This window comes from Hibiscus syriacus, unplaced genomic scaffold (assembly GCF_006381635.1).
Source record: "Hibiscus syriacus cultivar Baekdansim isolate YM2019G1 unplaced genomic scaffold, ASM638163v2 tig00112217_pilon, whole genome shotgun sequence".
NCBI classification, from domain to species: domain Eukaryota; kingdom Viridiplantae; phylum Streptophyta; class Magnoliopsida; order Malvales; family Malvaceae; genus Hibiscus; species Hibiscus syriacus.
In genome coordinates this window covers 1,507,624-1,533,265 of record NW_024063270.1, presented here as the reverse complement: position 1 = coordinate 1,533,265, position 25,642 = coordinate 1,507,624, and the positions used below count along the sequence as shown (strand labels likewise).

The 25,642-nt window shown below is 34.7% G+C and overlaps 2 protein-coding genes across 2 annotated transcripts in view; one reads left to right on the top strand and one right to left on the bottom strand.

The window, feature by feature from the left end:
* Positions 1 to 651: 651 nt before the first annotated feature.
* LOC120175899 (cation/calcium exchanger 1-like) lies at positions 652 to 2,522 on the top strand. Its single transcript, XM_039182447.1, is given in 2 exon segments — positions 652 to 1,938; positions 1,941 to 2,522. Coding segments are annotated over 2 exon segments (1,764 nt in total). The 5' UTR covers positions 652 to 728; the 3' UTR covers positions 2,495 to 2,522.
* A 13,351-nt stretch (positions 2,523 to 15,873) lies between these two features.
* Positions 15,874 to 25,642, bottom strand: part of LOC120175917 (protein DEHYDRATION-INDUCED 19 homolog 4-like) — a 29,201-nt gene continuing 19,432 nt past the window's right edge. The window contains exon 8 of the mRNA XM_039182464.1: positions 15,874 to 15,912. Within this exon, the coding sequence (XP_039038395.1) occupies positions 15,909 to 15,912 (4 nt within the window). The 3' untranslated portion in view covers positions 15,874 to 15,908. The remainder of the gene's footprint in view (positions 15,913 to 25,642) is intronic.

Genomic DNA, 25,642 nt, shown 5'->3' with positions numbered 1-25,642 from the left:
TTTTTCTCTCCCGATTTCCAAGGTTTTGCACCGATTAATCCAAATTGACTTGTATCGCACATTTAATTTTGGTGGATGAGACTCCTAACGAATATTTTCTGTAGATACAAAGACTCAAACTCGAGACTTGCTTAAGCGATATCAAGAACTCAAATTCCATTTAATTATATCAGTTATTGATCAACAATTGCACAGACGAATGTTAATAGGGCAACGGGACCGAAAGAATTGCATCAAAAGCTTTTGCATTGCGAAATTTCCTTGCCTTAGTACATATTAGAGGTACAAGCCATAAAATGCCTATAACTTTGTAATCAATAAACAAGCAAAGGTTTGCCCCCTTCCACAGTGTTAAAGCAAACACACAGAAATCCATTGAAATTCACATATTCTCTCGAGGGAACTGAAACAACAAACAGAGGAAAAAATAGACATTTTCTCCCACTTTCTCATCTTCCAAACATTACTTTAATGGTGTAAACTTGGACGCGTTAAAAGCACATGTAAAACCCCAAGCTAAAATACAGATTGTTAAACACTATTTGTGGAGAAATGAAACATTTGTGCTCATTGTTTACTGTTATTTTCTTGATATTTGCTTCATGGGAAATTATACCTCCCTCTCCGTATAACAAAGCTTGAAAGAGAATCCATCATTTGAATCACTTCTCAGTATCTACACCCTTAAAAATCATTTCTGCAAAGTTTCTCGTGTTATCAAACTGTTAATGGCAACTTCATTGTTTCTGCCTAAGAAGCTCCCTCTTTTCCTTAACATATCCTTTGTTTTCCTCCTCTTCTTTATTATAAGTTATGATTTTCTTGGCCAATCCAATAATGGGCAAATTCCCATCATTAATAACCACCCTTTGACCCCCCATGGGAGTAACAATGATAGCTGCGCCAGTCTCCATGACTTCACTGATTATAGGCTAAGGTGCTTGTATGTGAAGTCCGAAATCGGGTGCAGGCCTAAAGGGTACATAAACTATCTCCAGATCTTTTATTGCACTTGTGGAGGATTTCCAATCCTTGGCCATCTTGTGCTCTTAACATGGCTGCTAGTTTTGTTCTATCTATTGGGTGATACTGCAGCAAATTACTTCTGCACTTCCTTAGAGACCTTGTCTAAAATACTGAGGCTTTCCCCTGCCATTGCCGGAGTCACCCTCCTTTCACTCGGAAATGGCGCTTCCGATGTTTTTGCCAGTATTGTTTCTTTCACAGGGTCCGGAAATGGAGGTGTTGGTCTCAATAGTGTGTTGGGTGGTGCCTTCTTTGTGTCTAGTCCTGTCGTCGGGGTTATTAGTATAATTATCAGCAGTCATCGGATTCCAGTCGACAAACCGAGCTTCATTAGAGACATCATCTTCTTCCTTTTAGCACTTTCTTCCCTCATGTTTATCTTTTTTGTAGGTGAAATCACTTTGGGGGGAGCTATTTCCTTTGTTTCCATCTACTTCCTGTATGTTTTTGCTGTTTCTGCATCACATTTCTTCTACAAAAGCAATGAAAGTAACATGGAGTCCATACCAGTCTCCACTGATAACATAGGAGATGTTGGGATACCATTGCTAGGTTATGCAAGTGATGGAAAATCTTTGCTTGTGGATAAAGAAACTAATGGAAATCAAGAGGAAACCCCAAAGATTTTCGACTTCGAATCACCGAGCTTTTACTACGTTGGTAAGTTTCTGTATCTTTTGGAGTTACCTTTGTACTTGCCAAGGAGATTGACCATTCCAGTGATCAATGAGGATAGATGGTCCAAGCCGTATGCAGTCATTTCAATGACATTAGCACCCCTAATGTTGGCTGAACTCTGCAACTCTCAAAGGGAAAAAGCCATGGGTTCCAACACCAGTTTGGTGACCTATATGGTTGCAGGGTTGGTTGGATTGGTGTTAGGGAACCTAGCATTTGTGACCACCAAGAAATCTAGCCACCAAAGAGGTGTCAATTACCCTGGCTCATTGGAGGATTCCTTATGAGTGTGTCCTGGACATATTTTACAGCTGAGGAACTGGTATCTTTATTGGTTTCTTTTGGGAATATCTTGGGGATAAGTCCTTCAGTTCTGGGACTCACTGTCCTTGCATGGGGCAACTCACTTGGGGACTTGATATCCAATTCAGCAATGGCACTGAATGGTGGGGCAGATGGGGTTCAAACTGCCATCTCAGGGTGCTATGCTGGGCCCATGTTTAACACACTGGTGGGTTTGGGGGTATCATTTGTTTGGTCATCGTGGTCAGTATACCCTGCTTCATTTGAAATCCCAAGAGACCCTACCCTTTATGAGACACTGGGGTTTCTAATGGCAGGCTTGCTTTGGGCACTGGTCATTTTGCCAAGGAAAAATATGAGATTGGATAAGTTCCTTGGAGGTGGGCTCTTAGCCATCTACTTTTGCTTTCTCTCCCTCAGACTAGCCAGAGCTCTTGGTATACTCAAACTTCATGAGGGCCTTTCACTTCATGCCCTAAAATGGTGACCTTCTTCATTGTAATTTCTGATAGATATATATACATATAGCATGCAGTGAACTAGTATATATATATATATATATACACACATTAAGCAAAGCTGGGTTTATATGAATGAGGTACTCTCTTTTCCTTCTTTCTTGTTTAGTTTGAAAGCAAGAGGGCAACTACTATCCCATGTGATTGATTTGATCCACATGTTGCTATTAATCTGATGGAAAATTTGGTGGAGATTTGATCAAATTATCCTTTTTATAGTAACATTAGAAAATACTCCTCACCATGCTTTAGAAAATTGAATTGAAATTTATCGCTTAATGGTACGTGAAGCCCTTAATTTTTTTTCCTTCAAAAAACAAATGTGGTCCTCAGATTATTTTTGTAATCAATGTGGTCTTCAAACTCACGAATCCAATATGATCACCAACGATTTTTATTGTTAATCGTTACGATATTGATGTGACGGTAACAGTATTGACATGGTGGTCTACGGTAACTGATGACATAAAAGATGGGCTAAATTGGTTTTTTTATCCAGTTCGAGGGCTAAATTATTATTGTTTAAGCTCAAAATATATTTGATTTTTTAAAAAAAAGAAAAATATTTTAAAATTTACTTTTAAAATATAAAACATTTAAAAAATTAAATATAAAAATACTAAAATAAAAATTAAATTATTAAAAAATTAAAAATACTAAAAACACTATTCATATAACTTAATTTTATATATGATATTTTATAATGATATATGAGTTATCTAATTTTAAATAAATTAATTAACCATTAAAATGAAATGATTATAATCAATTATACAAAATATCATATAAATTAAGATATTATGTGAAGTAGGCATTTGAGGTTTTGTCCGTCCCAATGGTCCTAATAGCGTCTATGTTTTTCTTTTGCTTAAAACACAAATTACCTCTAAATTAAATAATAATAATAATATATTTTTTTAATTTTTTTCAATTAAATTCATTTTTAAATCTTTTTAAATCAATATTTTTCATGAACTTTAGAAACGTGATAAAATTATTGCATAGTTAACAATGTTAATTATCGAATATTCTATTAACGTGGATCACTAAAGTAATGACATTATTAATAGATAGGGACAAACTATGTGTAGTTTCATGGAGCCAATGCTCTCTTATTTTTTTTATTACTAAAAATGTATAAAGATAAATATCTATAAAGTTAATAGATATTGCCCATCCCACTCTTTTATTATTTTTTATTAATAGATAGGGTTTTGATTTATTTTGACATTGCCCTTCCCACTCTTTTATTATTATTGATACTTTGCCCCTTAAACTAGAATCTAGTTTCGTCATTGTAATAAAGGACGGAGCTTTTAAATTTCAATTTTGAAAATTAAATATATCTTTTGATTCATTTCGTATTGTAGACACTCATTTTCGTCTAGAGTTATTTTGTTATATATATATATATTGTATATAGTTTGTGAAAATGTTTTTGACAAAATATAATTTTTAGAAAACGATTTTCGAAAAATTATATATTATAGTTTTTGAAAGTAGTTTAAAAGATATATATATAGTTTTGAAAACATTTATTTATATTTTTTAAAACATTTTGAAAACTTATAGTATATAGTTTTTTTAAAACATTTTTGAAAAATTATAATAATATAGTTTAAAAATATTTTTGAAAAATTATATAATATATAGTTTTAAAAACATTTTTGAAAACTTATATAATATTTTTAAAACATTTTTCGAAAACTATATAATATATAGTTTTAAAAACTTTTTTAAAAATATAATATATAGTTTAAACAAAATATTTTTGAAATATATATATTATATAATTTATATTATTTTTATTTATTTATTTTCTATTTATTAATTTCTTGTTATGTTTTTTTCTTTCTTTTCTTTTTTAAGGGTCTAATAACAGTCCAAGTCCGGTCCAAACACTGGGCTTGAACCAACCCAATTGCAAGATAGGGTTTTGTCTAAGTCCAACGCCGCACAGTTCATAGTCGTTGGATCAAGATGGAGATCAACGGTCAAGGTTGCAAAAGACTAGGGTTTCATTCAACCCTTATCACGCCGCAAAGTCAGGGAACCAACAGTCAACAGTGTCAACGGCCAGTCGAGATCCCCGAGACTGACCCATCCCGGGGTTTCCGGCCTCAACGGCCACGAGAGTCCCGTATTTCGGAACAGACCAACAGCCGATGAAGGCCTATAAATACCAAACAGAACCACGGTGACGGGGGAAAAAAAGACAACCATCAACAGTCGGCCGAAAACAGGAACCCAAAAGCAACACAGAAACAAACCGCATTATCAACAACCCATATTGTTGAAAACATTTTAATGTTTCGATATAACAAATTAAATTAAAAGAATTTTAATTTTGAAAAATATTTTTTTCTAAGCATATTCGATATATTAATCCAATATCAAAATATTACTCAAAGTATTTCAAAGTTTATTTTAAATCCTTACTAAAGTGTAAAATTAAGTTTTAATATTAAAATAATTTCAAAACAATTTTACAAAGTATTTTGAACCGTTTCAAAGCCAAAAATTACAGTTTGTCCAGAGGGAACCGATTCCTCCCCAAGGGGGTACCGATTCCCCCTGAATGGTTTGGCTCCGATAAATTCCAGTATGCTCGGAGGGAACCGATTCCCCCCAGGGGTATCGATTCCCCCCATTGTTCAACAGTCGAAATATTTGAATTTTACACTTAGGGAACCGATTCCCCCCACGCTCCAAGTTGTTGTATTAATTGTTTTCACACTTAAACGACTCAAATAACTTCATTAATGATCCCCAACGTTCAGAAGTGATTCAAGGTGTATTTAAGCAAGCTTAGAAGCCATTGATCAATAATAAGAAACATCAAGCAACTAGAATCAAGAGAGAATCAAAGAGAAAGCATCAAACCTCAAGTTTGAGCATTTCAAGCCTATTTTTCATTCAATATTCATTTTTTCTTTCAAGAACACTTATTGTGCTCAATTGTATTTATTCTTGAGTGTTCTTTCTTTGTTCTAGAATTGTGCAAACATATTTTCCTTGTGAGGTTTTTCTTGTAAGTTTACAAATTTGTAATCTTCTCTTTGAGAAAAGAGTGTTCTCAAGAATTGGGGTATATTCTTGAGGGAGTTGTAAGGTTATCTCTTTGTGTTGAACTATGTTTTGATATAACAATTTAAGGCAAAATGTTTTTGGACTTGAATTGAATTTGCAAAATGTTTTTGGATTTGAATTGAATTTATTCAAAGTTTTCAAAAGGTTTCAAAAATAATTCAAAGTCCATTAAATTCGGATTTGAACAAAAATGCTAAAGGGTGTCAAAGTGCATCCATGCATCCCTGCAGTGCATCCATGCATCCCTGCAATGCATCCATGCATCTGCACTAATGCATCGATGCATCATGCAATGCATCCATACATCCAAACATCTAATGCAATTAGTGCATCGATGCATCTTGCTATGCATCGATGCATCCTTGCCATGCATCGATGCATCATGCGATGCATCCATGCATCAAGGCTGCAACGGCTAGTAACGGCTAGTTTATTTGAATTTAATGAAGGGGTATCGATGCACCTTGATCATGCATCGATGCATCATGTTATGGGCAACCTTTTGAGTAGAAAAATAATCCCCAAACGACTCCAAAACATCCCCAACGGATATATACAACATCAAACACATTCCAAGCTATAAATACAAGCTAAGGACACTTGAAGAAGCAAGAGAACAACTATCCAAGCAATCAATCATAAGAGAAGAAGTTTTTCATTCTTATTTTCATTATCTCTTGTAAATATTGTTCTTGTGAGCTAAATTCTTGTAAACACCTACCTTTGAGAGGTTTATTTGTTTACTTCTTTTATCCTTTTGTAAAGGGGAAAGGTTCTAGCTTATCCCTTGTAAAAGCTAAGGAAAGGTTCTAGTTTAGCCCGGAAAAACTAGGGAGATTGTAAGGTTACTCTTTATCCTCAAAAGAAATAACAAATTAGTGAATTTGTTGGAAAATCCTTGGTGAGGAGTGAAGATACTATTTTTTTTATCCATTTTATTATTATTATTATTAATTTTATTATTATTATTATTATATATTATTTTATAATTATTATTATTATATATTATTTATTATTTTTATTATTATTATTATTATTATTATTATTATTATTATATTATTATATATTATTATTATTATTATTATATTATTATTATATATTACAACTGGACCGGCCCAGTTACAAGCCAACTAGAACCGGTCCAGCCAACCAGAAACCCTAAAAGGTTTCAGCTAGGGTTTCTAAACCCTAGCCACACGCCAGCCGCCTCTGATGCTTCCAGATCCCAGCCGCCGCCTCACTGCCAAGTGGTCCAATGGTCCACTGCCGACGCCTCCGCCGCTGCCACGTTCCGAATGAAGGCTCCAGAAGATCAACGACGACCGTCCACGCCAAGGCTACGGGGTGAGTCACCACTGGTAGTCCGGTGACTCACCAAAGCCCTCTCTTCGGACCGGTCCGATGACCGCACCGGTGGTGGCTATAAAAGCCACCACCCACCTGCAAGACAAAAAGAGAGACAGAACGAGACACAGAAACAAAAAAAAAAAAAGGAAGAAAGAAATAGAACCGGAAAAAAAACAGAGAAAACAACAGCTACCAACGATCCCAGTCCATCACAACAGAGCAAAAACAAAAGGAAAAAGGAAGAAAAGAAACTTACCGAGGGAACCGTTGATCATCAGAGCCTTTTTGGAGCCATCGGAAAGTCAAAGGTCGAAGGTATAAACTTTAGATCTACGCATTTCAGTAGTATTTTAGGCTAAAAAACCTACGGATCTAGCTTTAGGAAAAACCAGGCTTTAATTTAGGGTGGGATTTATAATTTCCGGCCACCGGATATGGTGGCCGGCGGTGGTTTTGACGGTGGCCCACGGTGGCCGACTGATAACCAGCTTCCCTCCGATGAGGGAAGCCAGAGAGAAGGAAGAGAGAAAGCTTCTTCTCTCGTTTTTGAGAGAAGAAGAAGAAGAAAGAAATGAGATGCTGGCCCTTCGGGCCAGCTATGAATGGGTTTAAATAGCCCTCCCCAAACGACGCCGTTTTGGGGAGGGATCTGTCCGTAATTAATAAAAAGATTAACCTCTTCCGTCATCCCTTTAGTTTGTAATCTTTATCTTTTAGTCACTGAATCAAATTTTTGATTCTTTTAATTTGGTCTCTACATTTTATTTATTTATATTTTAGCCATTAACCGTATTAATAATATATTTAAGATAAATTTCATATTTAGTCCTTTAATTTTGATAAATAATATTTTAATCCCGAGTATATATTTTTAATTTATTTAATATGATATTCGAATTTATATAGTTTTAAATTAGTCACTAAATTAATAAAATACGAAAATAACATGTTTAAACCCTATAATTTTGATTAATTATGAATTAGGTTTTTTTTTTTTAATTTTTACTATAATTTAGTCACTAATTTTAAATATTTTCATTTATTTTACCACTTTTAAATATATTGTTCTAATTTATTTTTATTGTTTTAATTGTTTATATATTTAAATAATTTTACTATTATATATAGTCATAAATATATATAATGAATAATAAATCATATTTTTTTTAATAAATTATTTAATATTTTTATATATATCGAAGAAAAGGACAGTCTTAATACAACTGGATGTCCTATTCTGATGTTTTAAAATTAAACAATATTATTTAAATTAATATTTATCAATATCAAAGAAAAGAGCTGTCTTAAGGCACCTAGAAGTTCTTTTCTGATATTTTTAAATAAATAAATATTTTTTTTATAATTTTGAAATAATAGAATAATAAATTAAATATATTTTTGATTTTTTTTAAATTTTAATAATAATAGAGACAATTTATAATTAAAAAGTACCAATTTTGGGCGTTGTAGGGGTGCTAATCCTTCCCTAAACGTAACCGACCACGAACCCCTTTTTATTATTAAAAAGAACAAATTTTTGGTTATAAAACGCAGATCAATTCATCTTTTAAATATGGTTTTCTTAAAAACTATTTTAAAAGAAAATTTTTAGGTATTCGACCTACCTGATCCAAAAGGTCGATGGCGACTCACAAATTATTTTCAAAAGTATTTATTAACATTAATTTCCCCACCATAAATTAATATTTCGTGCCCGGACGAAAACCGGTTACGACAGCCTGGCGACTCTGCTGGGGACCTTGGTCAAACTTTTGAAAATCGATTATAATTTGTCTCTATTAATTAAAAATTAAAAATTCATATATTTAATTTTTAATTCTTTCTTTTCAAATTTTTTATTAATTTATTATTTAATATTTATATGTTTTATTGCAAGTATTTTATTTCAGTATTTATTTTTATGTCAAAGGTCTGAACATTTCTCCTCACACACAACACTTGCATTGCATTACATAAAGCTCTATAATTGAGTTGTCCCTTTTAAGTGGAAGTGAAAGCGACGTCTTCGTGAGAATTTATTCTCCGTGTTAGACCTAGCAAGTAACTTTCGGGGTTCATATGCTCTATGTCTTCGTGAGAATTTATTCTCCGTGTCAGGCATAGAGAAATGTATCCCCTCGAATTGAACTCGATCCAATTTAGTCTGTAATGGACTAGGATTGAGGGTTAGCAACCCAAGGGGGCACTAACAAAGACAATTCGGGTACCTTTACTCCTAGATCTGAAACCCTGCATATAAAAAAAAACCTTAGAAACTCTTCCAATCCGAAGTCATGCCGAAATTTTGTCCAAAATAGGTGTACACACAGGAGAAATGAATTCTGTCTTTCCTGTTAATCTATTTATTAAATTACATGTTTATTTAAATTATTTAAATTTAGAAAAGCATGTTTAAATTAAATAAATGTTATTATTGAATTTTTATGTAAACTAATTTATTTTCTTTTTTGTGTTCTTTATTTTTCTGTTTGCATAGTATCATACAGGATAAAAGACATTGATCCTTGTGTTAATAGTCTCATTGGAAAACCTTCATCCATGGATAAAAAGGGTTCAAGTCAAGTAATTCTAAACTCAGAAGTAAGACAGTGGGCTGAAGATTTTCAAAGACAAGAAGGAGATAGTCTGCAGGATGATTATGTATCTGACTTGGCCAGTTATGCTCCAGTTTCATTAAAAAGAAATGATATGCAAGATTTGCGAAGCATTTGGGAAAGTTGGGATTCAAACAAAAAATTGCAGTTTTATCATACTTACGGAGATATCCCATATCTGCTATATGTAGAAGTTGATGATGAATTACTCCGAGCCCTAGTTCAATTCTGGAATCCAGGGTACAATTGCTTCACTTTCAATAAGGAGGACTTGGTCCCTACTATTGAAGAATACACAACTTTGTTACATATCGAAGGGGCTTTGGAGAATCGAATCTATTCAAAGTCAATTAAAACCCAACCCTTCCGAGTTAAATTAGCAAAGATTGCCGGGGTACGAGAAGAATGGGTAGCGGCCCGTACAAAACAAAAAGGCAAAGCGAAGGCATGCTTGGACCAATATCAGGGAGCTTATTCAGAGTCATCCAGACGCTAAAGTACGATTCGATCTATTTGCTCTGGGTATATATGGTATGGTCATCTTCCCAAAAGTATTGGGATATGTTGAAGCTGCAGTGGTAGACTTGTTTGAACAATTACCAAAGAAGATTAATCCTGTTTCTGCCATCCTAGCCGAGACCTTCAGATCGTTAAATGCTTGCAGAAAGTTAGGAGGTGGACGACTCTCAGGGTGTACTCAGTTGTTATATGTGTGGATCCGTAGTCATTTCTGGAAGACAGAAAAGGTTTCATACCGACGCTTCAATACGGATTACTCTCCATTAAAAGAATTTCTGGAGCAGGAATGGCCGAAAGAAATTAAGAAAGATATGTGGATTAATGCCTTTCGAAATCTGCAAAGCAATGACATTGTTTGGCGCGCCCCGTGGCAAATCCAAAGGGAATTCCTTTACAGGTGTGGTGATTACAACTGGATAATGCTGCTCGGATTATGGGGAGGAATTGGATATGCTCCACTTCTGGTTATAAGACAATATGAAGGTCGTCAATTTATACCTGTCACTGCTGGACTACAGTCATCTGAGTTTGCATTCCACAGCAAAAATTATAAAAGAAACATCATGGAAGCCGTTACAGCTTGGAAAACAACTTTTTGTATCCGAGCTAAAGCAGCAAAAGAAATGCTAACTCCTGATTATGAAGAATGGAGATTTGTCAGAAAAAATGAAAACATTCCTCTACCAGATCAAAATGAGGATATTTCTATGGATGATCGCATCAAGGTGGTTCCATCAGAGATTGAAATCCTGAGAGCTGAGTTTGAAGCAGAAAGAGATGGCTGGTCGAAAGAATTAGAGCAAATGAGACAAGATAAAGCTATGTTGGGGGTTGACATTGACTTTCATTCGTCACAATGTGCAATGTTGAGAAAAGATAAAGAAAAAGGTGAGGATGAGTACAGAGCCTTACAGACAGATTACCAGGAGTTGTATAAATCCCGAAAAGCATCAGGACCCAGCCAATCGACGGTACAGATGACCAGAGATTTGAATATCGAGAAAAGACGAGTTGAAGATCTGAAAGGAAAGAATAGCCGTCTACTCAAAAGCCTGGAAAAAGGAAAGCAAAAAATGGAAGATTTCGAGGTTGACAGGAGAGAGCGAATTATAAAACACAAGGCTGAACACCGCGAGATCATGAATGAAATGCAAAGAGAAAGAGATCGAGCCAAAGATTTAGAAGAGATGAAGAATGACATCTTTGTTAAATTTGAAGGCGAGAAAAATATCATGTTCAAGGGATTTGAATCTAAAATGAACCAGTTGATTGCTGAACTTGAAGTCAGAGGCCAAAAGATGGAAGAATCCAATGTTGAAAAAGAAAAATGGGAGCTGAAAGAAAAATTTCAACACCAGACTTGAGGTAGAGCAGGAGGTGGCTAGCAATTGGATGCAAAGATGCAGAAACAAAGATGTTCAATCCAGAACTTAATCAAAGAACGCAAGAAGCACGAACAAAACTTGAAGAGGATTTGGATCAGTCTAGAAACAAAACTCAGAGTTTAATGCTTACATTTTGCAACTGGAAGAATCATTGTTTCAAGAAAAGGTTCGTCTAGGACCTAATGATCTCAAAGAAAGTAATGAGGAAAATGCTTCACTGCGAAGACGCATTAGAGATCTTGAAAAAATTCTGCACAATTGTCAAGTCAGAATCACTGAGTTAGAGCAAACTCTTGAAGGAACAACTGAACAATGGCAAAAGTCAACTGAGTTCTATGTCGAAAGAAGTGAAGAAAGAAGCAATATGGTGTTCGAGGCCATGGTACAAATGAGCGAGGTTGCCAGATATGTTGGGGAACTAGCTGTTGAAGCCGAAATAATTGAGCATCAAGTTGATCCAGTTTCTAAGTGTGGAAAGAAGTGTCATGGTTAATGAAAGAAATTATAGAGCTTAATAGGAAAGCTATGCCTTATTTGTAGTTCTGAACTATTATAAAGAAACTTTTGTATGCCGATGAAAGTTGTTCTATGACAGTTAACTTTTTGGGATCAATGTTTTTACATACATGCATTTTGCATACATTCATCATTCATTTCATAATTTTCGCTATGAATATTTTATTTATTAAGTTAAAATTCATTAATTAAAATTTGAAAAATAATATTAAAAGATTTTTCAATCGCAGTTACTCTGGCCAAAAGAGAAATACTACATCACTACGGTACTAGACAAGCCATTAAGAGAATTATGGAGGATAAAATACAGCGTATTGAGGAACAGCATCATAAAGAACAAGAAGAAATGAGAATGAAGTTGGAAAAAATTGAAGCCAGCATTGCAAATTCACAAGACAGTATGATGAAGAAGATAGAGGACATGTTTAAAAGGCAGGCTACCAGTGGAAAAATGCAAGAAAATCCTGTATCTTTTGATCAAGATCCTATGTATCCTCTAGGTTTTCCACCAGAATCAATTTATCACTCTGGTACTACCCCTATACAAATCAATGCTCGTACATCTGCATTACAAGAAGTCAAATCACATGAAGATCAACAAGTGGATCCTGCATCTTCAAGCAAAAATCCGCTTATATCAGATGTGAAAGTAGGGGATCTTAATACTGAGCATTTGATCCCAGATTTAAATGAGCTGAATGAGAAACAAAAAGTAAATGAAGAACTGACCAGACAGATCAAGAGTTTAGAAGAGCGAATGAAATCCGTGGAAATAACTGAATCATTCTATGGATTTGATGCTAGTGAACTGAGTTTGGTTCCAGACTTAATCCTCCCTATCAAGTTCAAAGCTCCCGAATTTGATAAATATAACGGTACTACATGCCCTTCATCCCACATTACTATGTTTTGTCGAAGAATGGCAGGATATGTGAAAGACGAGAAATTGTTAATTCACTGCTTCCAGGATAGCTTGACAGGACCGGCTTTAAAATGGTATACTCAATTGACCAAAGCCAACATTAGATCCTGGAAAGATTTGGCTAAAGCATTTTTAGAGCAGTACCGCCATGTGACAGACATGGTCCCTGATAGATGGACTCTACAGAATTTGGAGAAAAAGAATAATGAAACATTCAGACAGTATGCCCAGAGATGGCGTGACACTGCGGCCCAAGTTCAACCACCTTTGTCAGAAAAAGAGGCCACAGTGATGTTTGTCCATACATTGAAGGCTCCTTATTTAAACCATCTAATGGGGAATGCAACCAGAAATTTGCAGATTTGGTCATTTCTGGAGAATTAATTGAAAATGTCTTGAAAAGTGGCAAGATTGAATCGAATGATGGATCTAGTTCCAAAAGACCTACATACCGGAAAAAGGAGAATGAGGTCAACAATGCCAATTCTTACAGCAAAGATTCATCGAAAAGTGTTACAATAACCCAGCCAAGGGTTAAGAAAGAGGAAATAAACACTAATCGAGCAGAGTCCAGAGGATCTCGAAAAGAAAATGAAAGGTTGTCTTTTACACCTTTACCAGTACCATATGCAGAGATCTATGATTCGCTGTTAAAAGCAGATGTTATAAGGCCCTATCCTTTGGTTCCCATGCAACCACCATTCCCTCCTTGGTATGATACAAAGGCACACTGTATTTACCATGAAGGAATTACAGGACATTCTATTGAAAACTGTCTAGCTTTCAAAAGGGTGGTTCAAAATTTGATCAACACTGGGAAGTTGGAATTCAATACACCATCCGCATCAAGTCATCCATTGCCAAATCATGGAGATAAAAACGTGAATGCAATTCAGGAAGAGAACAGAAAGAAAGCAAAGACTGACATTTCTGAAATTAAATCTCCGTTCGTTTGGATATTCCAACAACTTTCTTTAGCCGGTATAATTCCACAACAATTCATGCCAAAGCAGAATGAAGGCAAGAATTATTGTGAATATCATCAGGAAAAAGGGCATAAAATTCAACTATGTCCTGAGTTTAGAAACTTGGTGCAAAAATTGATGAACAATAGAGAAATAGAATTCTTTGAAGAAGAACCCGGGAAAAAAAAATGATGTTTGCTCATCAGAGGATTCTAAACCAAATCAAAGAATAAATGATCCTGTGATCATTAATGTGAAATCATCCACGGTGATTCCGGCACCAATAAAGCCAAAAGTAGTTATCACCACTCCTCTACCATTTCCATACAAAGATACCCGCAGGGTACCTTGGAATTATACTACCAATGTTTCAATGGTAAGAGGATCTGTTTCTCTAGAAAAAACAGAAGAGAAAAAACAGAGTTTGAGTACAACATCGACATCTGAAGCAGTGAGCGAGGTCGGTTTCTTTACAAGAAGTGGGAGATGTTACTCTCCCGAAACATCCAATGCTTCAGAACAAGTGAAAGCAAAAGGAAAAGCTGTGGCAATACCTCAGAAGGTATTTGAAGATGAATTCCTTCCGGCATTCAATGAGCCTGTGACAGAAAAGCAAGCTCAAGAATTTTTGAAGTTCTTGAAACATAGTGAGTATAGTGTGGTTGAACAACTACACAAACAACAGGCGAGAATTTCTATTCTTGATCTTTTGATGAATTCAGAAGCGCATAGGAATGCTTTGATGAAAATCCTCAATCAGACATTTATCCCCGAAGATATATCCCTCAATAAACTTGACAGAATTGTGGGACATATAGCCGCCGATAATTACATAACCTTCACAGATGATGAAATACCAGAAGGCGGAATGGGGTCAGTAAAAGCTTTAAACATCACGACACATTGTCATGGTCATGTGTTGCCAGGAGTATTGATTGACAATGGGTCTGCCCTCAATTTGATGCCTCTAGTTACACTTCAAAGAATGCCTCTGGATCAATCACACATGAAGAGTTATCAGAATGTGGTACGAGCCTTTGATGGTACCCAAAAAGAAGTGCTTGGGAAATGGAAATACCTTTGTTAATTGGCCCAGTCGTGTACAATATTGACTTTGTGGTGATGGACATCCACCCCACATATAATTGTCTATTAGGGAGGCCATGGATTCATTCAGCAGGAGCCGTTCCTTCTTCATTACATCAGAAATTGAAATTTGTTGTTGATGGACAACTCATATGCGTCAGTGCTGAAGAAGAAATCATTGCGTCTGTAACAAGCGATGTTCCATATATCGACACCAATGATGAGGCTCTTGAATGCTCTTTTCGAGCTCTTGAATTTGTAAATACAACCTTTGTTGCAGAAGGAAGGAAAATTCCATATCCCAGATTGTCTGATTGCACCAAGATGACGGTACAACAAACTTTAGGCATCGGAGCTAAAGCTGGGAGAGGTCTAGGAAAGAATCTTCAAGGGATTTCAGTTCCTATCAGTATAAAGATGAAAAAAGACCGTTTTGGGCTGGGATTTAAGCCAAATTTTCAGCAAAGGAACAAAGAGATGAAAAGAAGATGTGAAGACAGAAAGGCAAAATTGAAAGGAGGAGAAATCCTTTGGAAACACATGTCTTTCCCACAGTTGAGGACAACATTCAGATCAGGGGGAACAATTAATGTGGAACAGCAACTTGTTGAAGCCTTTAAAGAAGAAAAGTTGATGAAAGACCAAGACATAGTTGAAGAAGCTATGAATGGATTATTTATCAACATGATCTCGAATAACAACAAGACTGGCAAGTACTTGGATATGATTCGACCATGCCTTCCTGGAGAAACACTCACCAATTGGACCACTGAAGATCTTCCTATAGTTTTTAATATTAATGCAGAGTAATATTCAGAACTAATCTTTATGTTTAGCTCAAAAATATGAAAACTTTCTGTTATCTTGTAAAAGAAATTATGTTAAATATAAGAAATTTTCTTTAAAATTTTCAGATGGCAATCATTCTTTACATTTTATTACATTTTTACATTTCATAAATTTACTATATTCTTTCGGAAATATTCCGATTTAAATTTGCAGGTGTCACAGTGTTAATAGCATGTGTATTCCTAAATTTAATCCAGTGATAAATTTAGAGCAGCCTATATGTCTGGAAGAAATCAATGGTTGTGAAGATGAACTGGAATGTGATATTCCTACTGAACTATTAAGATTGGTAGAAAGAGAAGACAAACAAATTCTACCACACAAAGAAGAGGTTGAGACTGTGAATTTGGGAACAGATGAAGACAGAAAAGAGGTGAAAATTGGTACCACTCTGACAGTCCAGATAAAACAAGAATTGATAAATCTCCTTCAAGAGTTCAAAGATATCTTGCATGGTCTTATCAAGATATGCCTGGTTGAGCACAGATATAGTGATACACAAGCTTCCAATCAATCCAGAATATAACCAGTCCAACAAAAGCTTAGAAGAATGAGGCCAGAAATGTTGTTGCAAATCAAAGAAGAAGTGATGAAACAAATCAATGCAGGTTTCCTACAAGCATCTAAATACCCAGAATGGGTAGCCAACATTGTTCCCGTACCAAAGAAGAATGGGAAGGTTCGAATGTGTGTGGATTACAGAGATCTCAACAAAGCTAGTCCAAAAGATAGTTTTCCATTACCCCACATAGATACATTGGTGGACAATACTGCAGGACACGCATGGTTTTCATTTATGGATGGTTTTTCAGGATATAATCAGATAAAAATGAATCCTGAAGACATGGAAAAACAACATTTATAACCATGTGGGGCACATTCTGTTATAAAGTGATGCCATTTGGATTGAAAAATGCAGGGGCAACATATCAAAGAGCTATGGTAACTTTGTTTCATGACATGATGCACAAAGAGATTGAAGTATATGTAGATGACATGATTGCCAAATCCAGAACGGAAGAAGAACATATTCAAAATCTGAGGAAGCTTTTCCAGAGATTGAGGAAATATCAATTAAAGCTCAACCCCGCAAAATGCACTTTTGGGGTAACTTCCGGGAAGCTTTTGGGATTTGTAGTCAGCAAAAAGGAATCGAGATTGATCCAGATAAAGTAAAAGCAATTCAAGATCTTCCACCACCCAACACAAAAAAGAAGTTCGAGGCTTTTTGGGGAGATTAAATTATATATCTCGGTTCATTTCTCAATTGACTGACAAATGTGATCCAGTGTTCAAATTACTTCGAAAGAACAATCCTGAAGTCTGGAATGAAGAATGTCAGGAAACTTTGGATATTATTAAGAAATATTTATCCAATGCCCCAATTTTAGTATCACCAATGCCTGATAGACCATTAATTCTCTATTTGACGGTCTTCGAAAATTCGATGGGATGTGTACTAGGACAGCATGATGAATCAGGAAGGAAAGAAAAAGCTATTTATTATCTGAGCAAGAAATTTACCGATTGTGAAGTTCGATATCCACCAATACAAAAATTATGTTGTGCTTTGGTGTGGACTACTCGAAGACTCAGACAATATATGTTATACCATACTACTTGGTTGATATCAAAACTTGATCCTTTGAAATTCTTAATGGAATCACCAGCTTTGACAGGCAGAATGGCTAGATGGCAGATGTTATTATCTGAGTTTGATATTATCTATGTCAACCAAAAAGCGATAAAAGGAAGTGTCATAGCTGATTTTCTCGCCAGTCGTGTATCAAATGATTATCAGCCTTTGAACTTCAATTTTCCCGATGAAGATTTGTTGTGCATATCCATGAATGAAGAAGTCAGAATAAATGATGAATTTGTAACTTGGAAGCTTTATTTTGATGGAGCATCTAATGCTTTGGGACGATGAATCGGGGCAGTGTTGATTTCTCCAGAAAATGTTTATTATCCCTTTACAAGCAGACTGGAGTTCTTTTGTACCAATAATATGGCGGAATATGAAGCTTGTGTCATGGGGTTAAAAGCAGCTATAGAAAGAAAAATCAAATTTCTCAAGATATATGGAGATTCATCTTTGGTGGTGTATCAATTGCGAGGAGAATGGGAAACAAAGATCCCAAATTATTGGAATACCGAAATTTTACACTCGAATTAGTGAAAGAATTTGAGAGAGTTACCTTCAATTATCTCCCTCGAGAAGAAAATCAAATGGCAGATGCTTTGGCTACATTAGCTGCTATGTTTCAGGCAAATAAGAAAGTTGATATGATGCCAATCAAAATGCAAGTATATGAAATTCCTGCACATTGTTATAGTGTGGAAGAAGAGGTAGATGGTAAACCATGGTATCATGATATCCTGCAATATATCAAAAATCAAAGTTATCCACCAAATGCATCAGAAATTGATAAAAGAACCTTGAGAAGAATGGCTGCTGGATATTTTCTTGATGGCGAGATTATGTATAGAAGAAGCAGTGATCAAATGCTATTGAGATGTTTAAATACCAGTGAAGCTCGAAATGTCATTGAAGAAGTACACAGTGGAATATGTGGAACACATGCAAATGGTCTTTCTATGGCCAGAAAATAATGAGATATGGATACTATTGGGCTACCATGTACACAGATTGCATTGATTATGCAAGGAAATGTCATAAATGCCAGATATATGCAGACAAGATTCATGTACCCCCATCTCCTTTACATGTAATGACAGCACCCTGGCCATTTTCTATGTGGGGAATAGATGTCATTGGGGCAATCACACCAAAAGCATCGAATGGACATTGCTTCATCCTTGTGGCAATTGATTATTTTACTAAATGGGTTGAAGCTGCTTCATATACCAATATTAAGAGATCCACAGTCTGCAAGTTCATAAAGAAAGAGATAGTTTGCCGGTATGGTCTACCAGAAAGGATTATTACAGACAATGCTCTGAACCTGAACAACAAAATGATGACCGAACTTTGTGCACAGTTTAAAATCAAACATGCAAATTCAGTGGCATATCGTCCAAAGATGAATGGGGCAGTTGAAGCAGCAAATAAGAACATCAAGAGAATCATTACGAAGACTACCGAAACTTACAAAGATTGGCATGAGAAGTTACCTTTCGCTCTATACGCATACCGAACTACTGTTCGAACATCTACTGGGGCAACACCGTTTTCTCTAGTCTACGGAATGGAAGCAGTCTTACCAATTGAAGTTGAGATTCCATCACTTCGAATATTGAGAGAAACAAAATTGGATGAATCTGAATGGATCCAAGCTAGAGTTGACCAATTGAACCTTGTTGAGGAGAAAAGATTGAAAGCTATTTGCCATGGACAGATGTATCAGAAACGGATGATGAAGTCTCATGACAAAAAAGTACATCCGAGAATTCCAAGAGGGTGATCTAGTACTAAAAAAGATCTTGCCTATACATAAAGATTTCCGTGGGAAATGGATGCCTAATTGGGAAGGACCATACGTTGTGAAAAAGGCCTTTTCCGGAGGAGCGTTGATCTTGGCAGAAATGGATGGAAAAATTCTGAAAAATCCAAAACTCGGATTCTGTCAAGAAATATTATGCTTGAAAAAAAAAAAAAAAAAGAAGAAGAAAAGAAAAAAAGGGGTCAAGGTGAAACCCGCAAAGGGCATCTTGTAACCAAAGGAAGGATTTGAGTTGAAAACCTGAAAAGGCGGCTTAAATGCAGATTGATATTAGGCATCTGGCAATTGAACTCTCTTAAGATTTTGATGGTTTGGAAGAAGATTCACATCTACAAGCATTTGACAACGATTGAGATCTTCCAGACAAAGGCTTACATCATTACTCTAAGTTGTGTCAACTTGATTAATTTAGAAATACTTATGCTCATAATTTGTTGAGACATTTGAATTTTTATCATTATTATGTTTGCCAGAACTTTGAATACAATTTTATCTATTTCAAGTTCAATTTATTGAGATTTAATTTATTTTTGGAAATTCAATTTATTCTTTTCTATTGAATTAACATAATTTTGAAATAAATTAAAGATTTCTGAATATCACTTTATGTTAATACTTTTAAATACATGGAATACAAAATAGGCAAATCATCACTAGCTTAAAGTCATGAACATCAAGATTGTTACAAGTGGTGATACCGACAACAAGGTCGAATCCGCCAAATCTACTCATCAATTGTTCCAACCGATCACCATTCAGTTCTTGCACATCTGTTTGAAAAAATATACTAAGACAATAAAAGTCAACCTTTGAAGCATTGATTCCAACAAAAAGAAACAAGACATTGATATCAATGGGAAACATGTTTCTATACAGATCCTTGTATATGGTTTTTAAGGAAACCTAGAAGCATTTCCACCTCATCAGGTTCAAGTGGAGTAACTTTACTCCTTCCAACCTATACTAGATTCCATTTTCAGTACTCATCAAGAACATACTTTTGGACACTCGAAGGTGGCTCATTGTCATAGGCTTCAGAAGCCTTACAGACCCTTTCTGTCAATTCGGCACTTCCTGAACATGTTTATAAACAATTCAACCTTTTATATGTGCTCAATAGCATCTTCTGGAAGTGTTGTTTGAGTTATCTGATCTGATTGGACAGAACATAGCATCTTCTGGAAGTGTTCTTTGAGTTATCTGATCTGATTGGACAGAACATAGCATCTTCTGGAAGTGTTCTTTGAGTTATCTGATCTGGTTGATCATAACATAGCATCTTCTGGAAGTGTTCTTTGAGTTATCTGATCTGATTGGACAGAACATAGCATCTTCTGGAAGTGTTCTTTGAGTTATCTGATCTGGTTGATCATAACATAGCATCTTCTGGAAGTGTTCTTTGAGTTATCTGATCTGATTGGACAGAACATAGCATCTTCTGGAAGTGTTCTTTGAGTTATCTGATCTGGTTGATCATAACATAGCATCTTCTGGAAGTGTTCTTTGAGTTATCTGATCTGGTTGAACAGAACATAGCATCTTCTGGAAGTGTTCTTTGAGTTATCTGATCTGGTTGATCATAACATAGCATCTTCTAGAAGTGTTCTTTGAGTTATCTGATCTGGTTGATCATAACATAGCATCTTCTGGAAGTGTTCTTTGAGTTATCTGATCTGATTGGACAGAACATAGCATCTTCTGGAAGTGTTCTTTGAGTTATCTGATCTGGTTGAACAGAACATAGCATCTTCTGGAAGTGTTCTTTGAGTTATCTGATCTGATTGGACAGAACATAGCATCTTCTGGAAGTGTTCTTTGAGTTATCTGATCTGATTGGACAGAACATAGCATCTTCTGGAAGTGTTCTTTGAGTTATCTGATCTGGTTGAACAGAACATAGCATCTTCTGGAAGTGTTCTTTGAGTTATCTGATCTGATTGGACAGAACATAGCATCTTCTGGAAGTGTTCTTTGAGTTATCTGATCTGGTTGGACAGAACATAGCATCTTCTGGAAGTGTTCTTTGAGTTATCTGATCTGATGGGACAGAACATAGCATCTTCTGGAAGTGTTCTTTGAGTTATTTGATCCGAAGAAGTGCATCAGCAGCCTTAGTCATTTGAGCAGCACAAATAAAATTTATCAATTTTACAATTGATGAGTTTGGACCATATTTCTACATGGCTATTGAAGCTTCAGCCTTTGAGAATCCCATTTTGTCAAGTATAACAGTTTATTCTCCTCATCAGAATCAGAAGTCAAGATTTTTTGGTATTAGAAGAATTATCGATATCTGTGAAATCATCTTGAAAAGCCATTTCATAATCAGATGAGCTGTTATCATAATCAACATGTTGCTTGAATGCAAGCTTTTCAAGAGCCTACACAATTGAGTTTTATTCTCAAGAAATTTTTGTGACATTATATCTACCTCTACATTTGTCAAAGAGGATAGATTCTCTAATTTGAAGAAGAAAGATTTATTGGGTTTCTATAACTGAAGAAATATTCAGTTCACCAATCTGAAATCAAATAACTTAACATTCATGCATCATATTTTAGGTGTTTACAAAAATAGGTGCATTTTCATTCATTTTATTCTTGTTGAATTTTTAACAGGAATTTCAAAGATTTTAGCAAAGATTCAAATTCATCATTTGATGGATCATCATTACCAGAGAAAGTTCATAATGAGAAGAACTCATCTGAAGAAGGAAGAAGAAGTTCATAATGAGAAGAACTTGTTCAACCTTTTGCTTGAATTCATCACTTGATGGATCAACATTTCCAGAGAAAGTTCATAATGAGAAGAACTCATCTGAAGAAGGAAGAAGAAGTTCATAATGAGAAGAACTTGTTCAACCTTTTGCTTGAATTCATCACTTGATGGATCAACATTTCCAGAGAAAGTTCATAATGAGAAGAACTCATCTGAAGAAGGAAGAAGAAGTTCATAATGAGAAGAACTTGTTCAACCTTTTGCCTGAATCCATCATTTGGTGGATCATCTTTCCAGAGAAAGTTCATAATGAGAAGAAACTCATCTGAAGAAGGAAGAAGAAGTTCATAATGAGAAGAACTTGTTCAACCTTTTGCCTGAATCCATCATTTGGTGGATCATCTTTTCCAGAGAAAGTTCATAATGAGAAGAACTCATCTGAAGAAGGAAGAAGAAGTTCATAATGAGAAGAACTTGTTCAACTTTTTGTTTAAATTCATCATTTGATGGATCAACATGGCCAAAGAAAGTTCATGAATGAGAAGAACTCATCTGAAGAAGGAAGAAAAAGTTCATAATGAGAAGAGCTTGTTCAACCTTTGTTTGATATCATCTGAAGAAAGAAGAGAAAGTTCATAATGAGAAGAACTCATCAAGAGTTTATTCAACCTTTTGAATGACTCTATCACAGAAAGGAGGTCATCATCATCCCCAGCAGAGAGTTCATAATAAGAAGAACTTATTTGGAGAGAGAGAAGAATTTACTCAATATCTCCATTATAATCAAAGTAAAGTCAAATGGATAAAAAATTTTATTATCTTTTCATCTTTGCCCTATTCTTGTTAACACAAGAAAGAGCAAAGAGGGGCAGCTGAAGATACTATTTTTTTATCCATTTTATTATTATTATTATTAATATTATTATTATCATTATTAATATTATTATTATTAATATTATTATTATTAGTATTATTATTATTATTAGCATTATTATTATTATTATTATTATTATTATTATTATTAGTATTTATTATTATTATTAATATTATATATTATTATATATTATTATTATTTAATAAATAATTACAACTGGACCGGCCCAGTTACAAGCCAACTAGAACCGGTCCAGCCAACCAGAAACCCTAAAAGGTTTCAGCTAGGGTTTCTAAACCCTAGCCACACGCCAGCCGCCTCTGATGCTTCCAGATCCCAGCCGCCGCCTCACTGCCAAGTGGTCCAATGGTCCACTGCCGACGCCTCCGCCGCTGCCACGTTCCGAATGAAGGCTCCAGAAGATCAACGACGGCCGTCCACGCCAAGGCTACGGGGTGAGTCACCACTGGTAGTCCGGTGACTCACCAAAGCCTCTCTTCGGACCGGTCCGATGACCGCACCGGTGGTGGCTATAAAAGCCACCACCCACCTGCAAGACAAAAGGAGAGACAGAACGAGACACAGAAACAAAAAAAAAACAGCTACCAACGATCCCAGTCCATCACAACAGAGCAAAAACAAAAGGAAAAAGGAAGAAAAGAAACTTACCGAGGGAACCGTTGATCATCAGAGCCTTTTGGAGCCATCGGAAAGTCAAAGGTCGAAGGTATAAACTTTAGATCTACGCATTTCAGTAGTATTTTAGGCTAAAAAACCTACGGATCTAGCTTTAGGAAAAACCAGGCTTTAATTTAGGGTGGGATTTATAATTTCCGGCCACCGGATATGGTGGCCGGCGGTGGTTTTGACGGTGGCCCACGGTGGCCGACTGATAACCAGCTTCCCTCCGATGAGGGAAGCCAGAGAAAAGGAAGAGAGAAAGCTTCTTCTCTCGTTTTTGAGAGAAGAAGAAGAAGAAAGAAATGAGATGCTGGCCCTTCGGGCCAGCTATGAATGGGCTTAAATAGCCCTCCCCAAACGACGCCGTTTTGGGGAGGGATCTGTCCGTAATTAATAAAAAGATTAACCTCTTCCGTCATCCCTTTAGTTTGTAATCTTTATCTTTTAGTCACTGAATCAAATTTTTGATTCTTTTAAATTGGTCTCTACATTTTATTTATTTATATTTTAGCCATTAACCGTATTAATAATATATTTAAGATAAATTTCATATTTAGTCCTTTAATTTTGATAAATAATATTTAATCCCGAGTATATTTTTAATTTATTTTAATATGATATTCGAATTTTATATAGTTTTAAATTAGTCACTAAATTAATAAAATACGAAAATAACATGTTTAAACCCTATAATTTTGATTAATTATGAATTAGGTTTTTTTTAATTTTAATTTTTACTATAATTTAGTCACTAATTTTAAATATTTTCATTTATTTTACCACTTTTAAATATATTGTTCTAATTGTATTTTTATTGTTTTAATTGTTTATATATTTAAATAATTTTACTATTATTATATAGTCATAAATATATATAATGAATAATAAATCATATTTTTTTAATAAATTATTTTAATATTTTTTATATATATCGAAGAAAAGGACAGTCTTAATACAACTGGATGTCCTATTCTGATGTTTTAAAATTAAACAATATTATTTAAATTAATATTTATCAATATCAAAGAAAAGAGCTGTCTTAAGGCACCTAGAAGTTCTTTTCTGATATTTTTAAATAAATAAATATTTTTTTTATAATTTTGAAATAATAGAATAATAAATTAAATATATTTTTGATTTTTTTAAATTTTAATAATAGAGACAATTTATAATTAAAAAGTACCAATTTTGGGCGTTGTAGGGGTGCTAATCCTTCCCTAAACGTAACCGACCACGAACCCCTTTTTATTATTAAAAAGAACAAATTTTTGGTTATAAAACGCAGATCAGTTCATCTTTTAAATATGATTTTCTTAAAAACTATTTTAAAAGAACATTTTTAGGTATTCGACCTACCTGATCCAAAAGGTCGATGGCGACTCACAAATTATTTTCAAAATTATTTATTAACATTAATTTCCCCACCATAAATTAATATTTCGTGCCCGGACGAAAACCGGTTACGACAATCGGTTACAGAATTTTACACATTTGATCTGTGTTACTTTGTCAGATTCTTGCATATCAGGAGAAGTAGGAGAATACAGATGCAGAATGTCAAGTTTAGTGCCAGCTTTGTTGGAGTAGAAAACAAGATGGTTTCACATATGCAAGTATGGACATACATATAGGAGCAATATATTAGTAGGCATTTTTGGAAGCAGATATGTATAAAAAGGGTTGCAATTATTGAATTGATTTGCTATTTTAATATCCGACATGCTTTTACCTTGATTTTTCTTCCTTCTTGCATTCTAATATTGGTGCTGAATGGAAATGCCAAGCCTAGGTCATTTAACTTGCTCAACTGGGATGCTTGAATTTATGGCCCAAAAGTCACCTCAATTTTCCCATTCATTAAAATAAATTATGTAGTTTTTAAAAAATGTAAATAATTTAACGAAGCTTATAAAATTTAAGTAAAATTGTGAGAAAAAAAGAAAATTGTATATGAAGTGCGTAGTTTTTTTAAATAAAAAAATTGTAAATTTTAATAATATTTAATAAAAATATATATTTTCCTGTTAAATAACATTTGTGTATTTTATTTTATATGTATGATGAAATTTCATATAGGATTTTCGG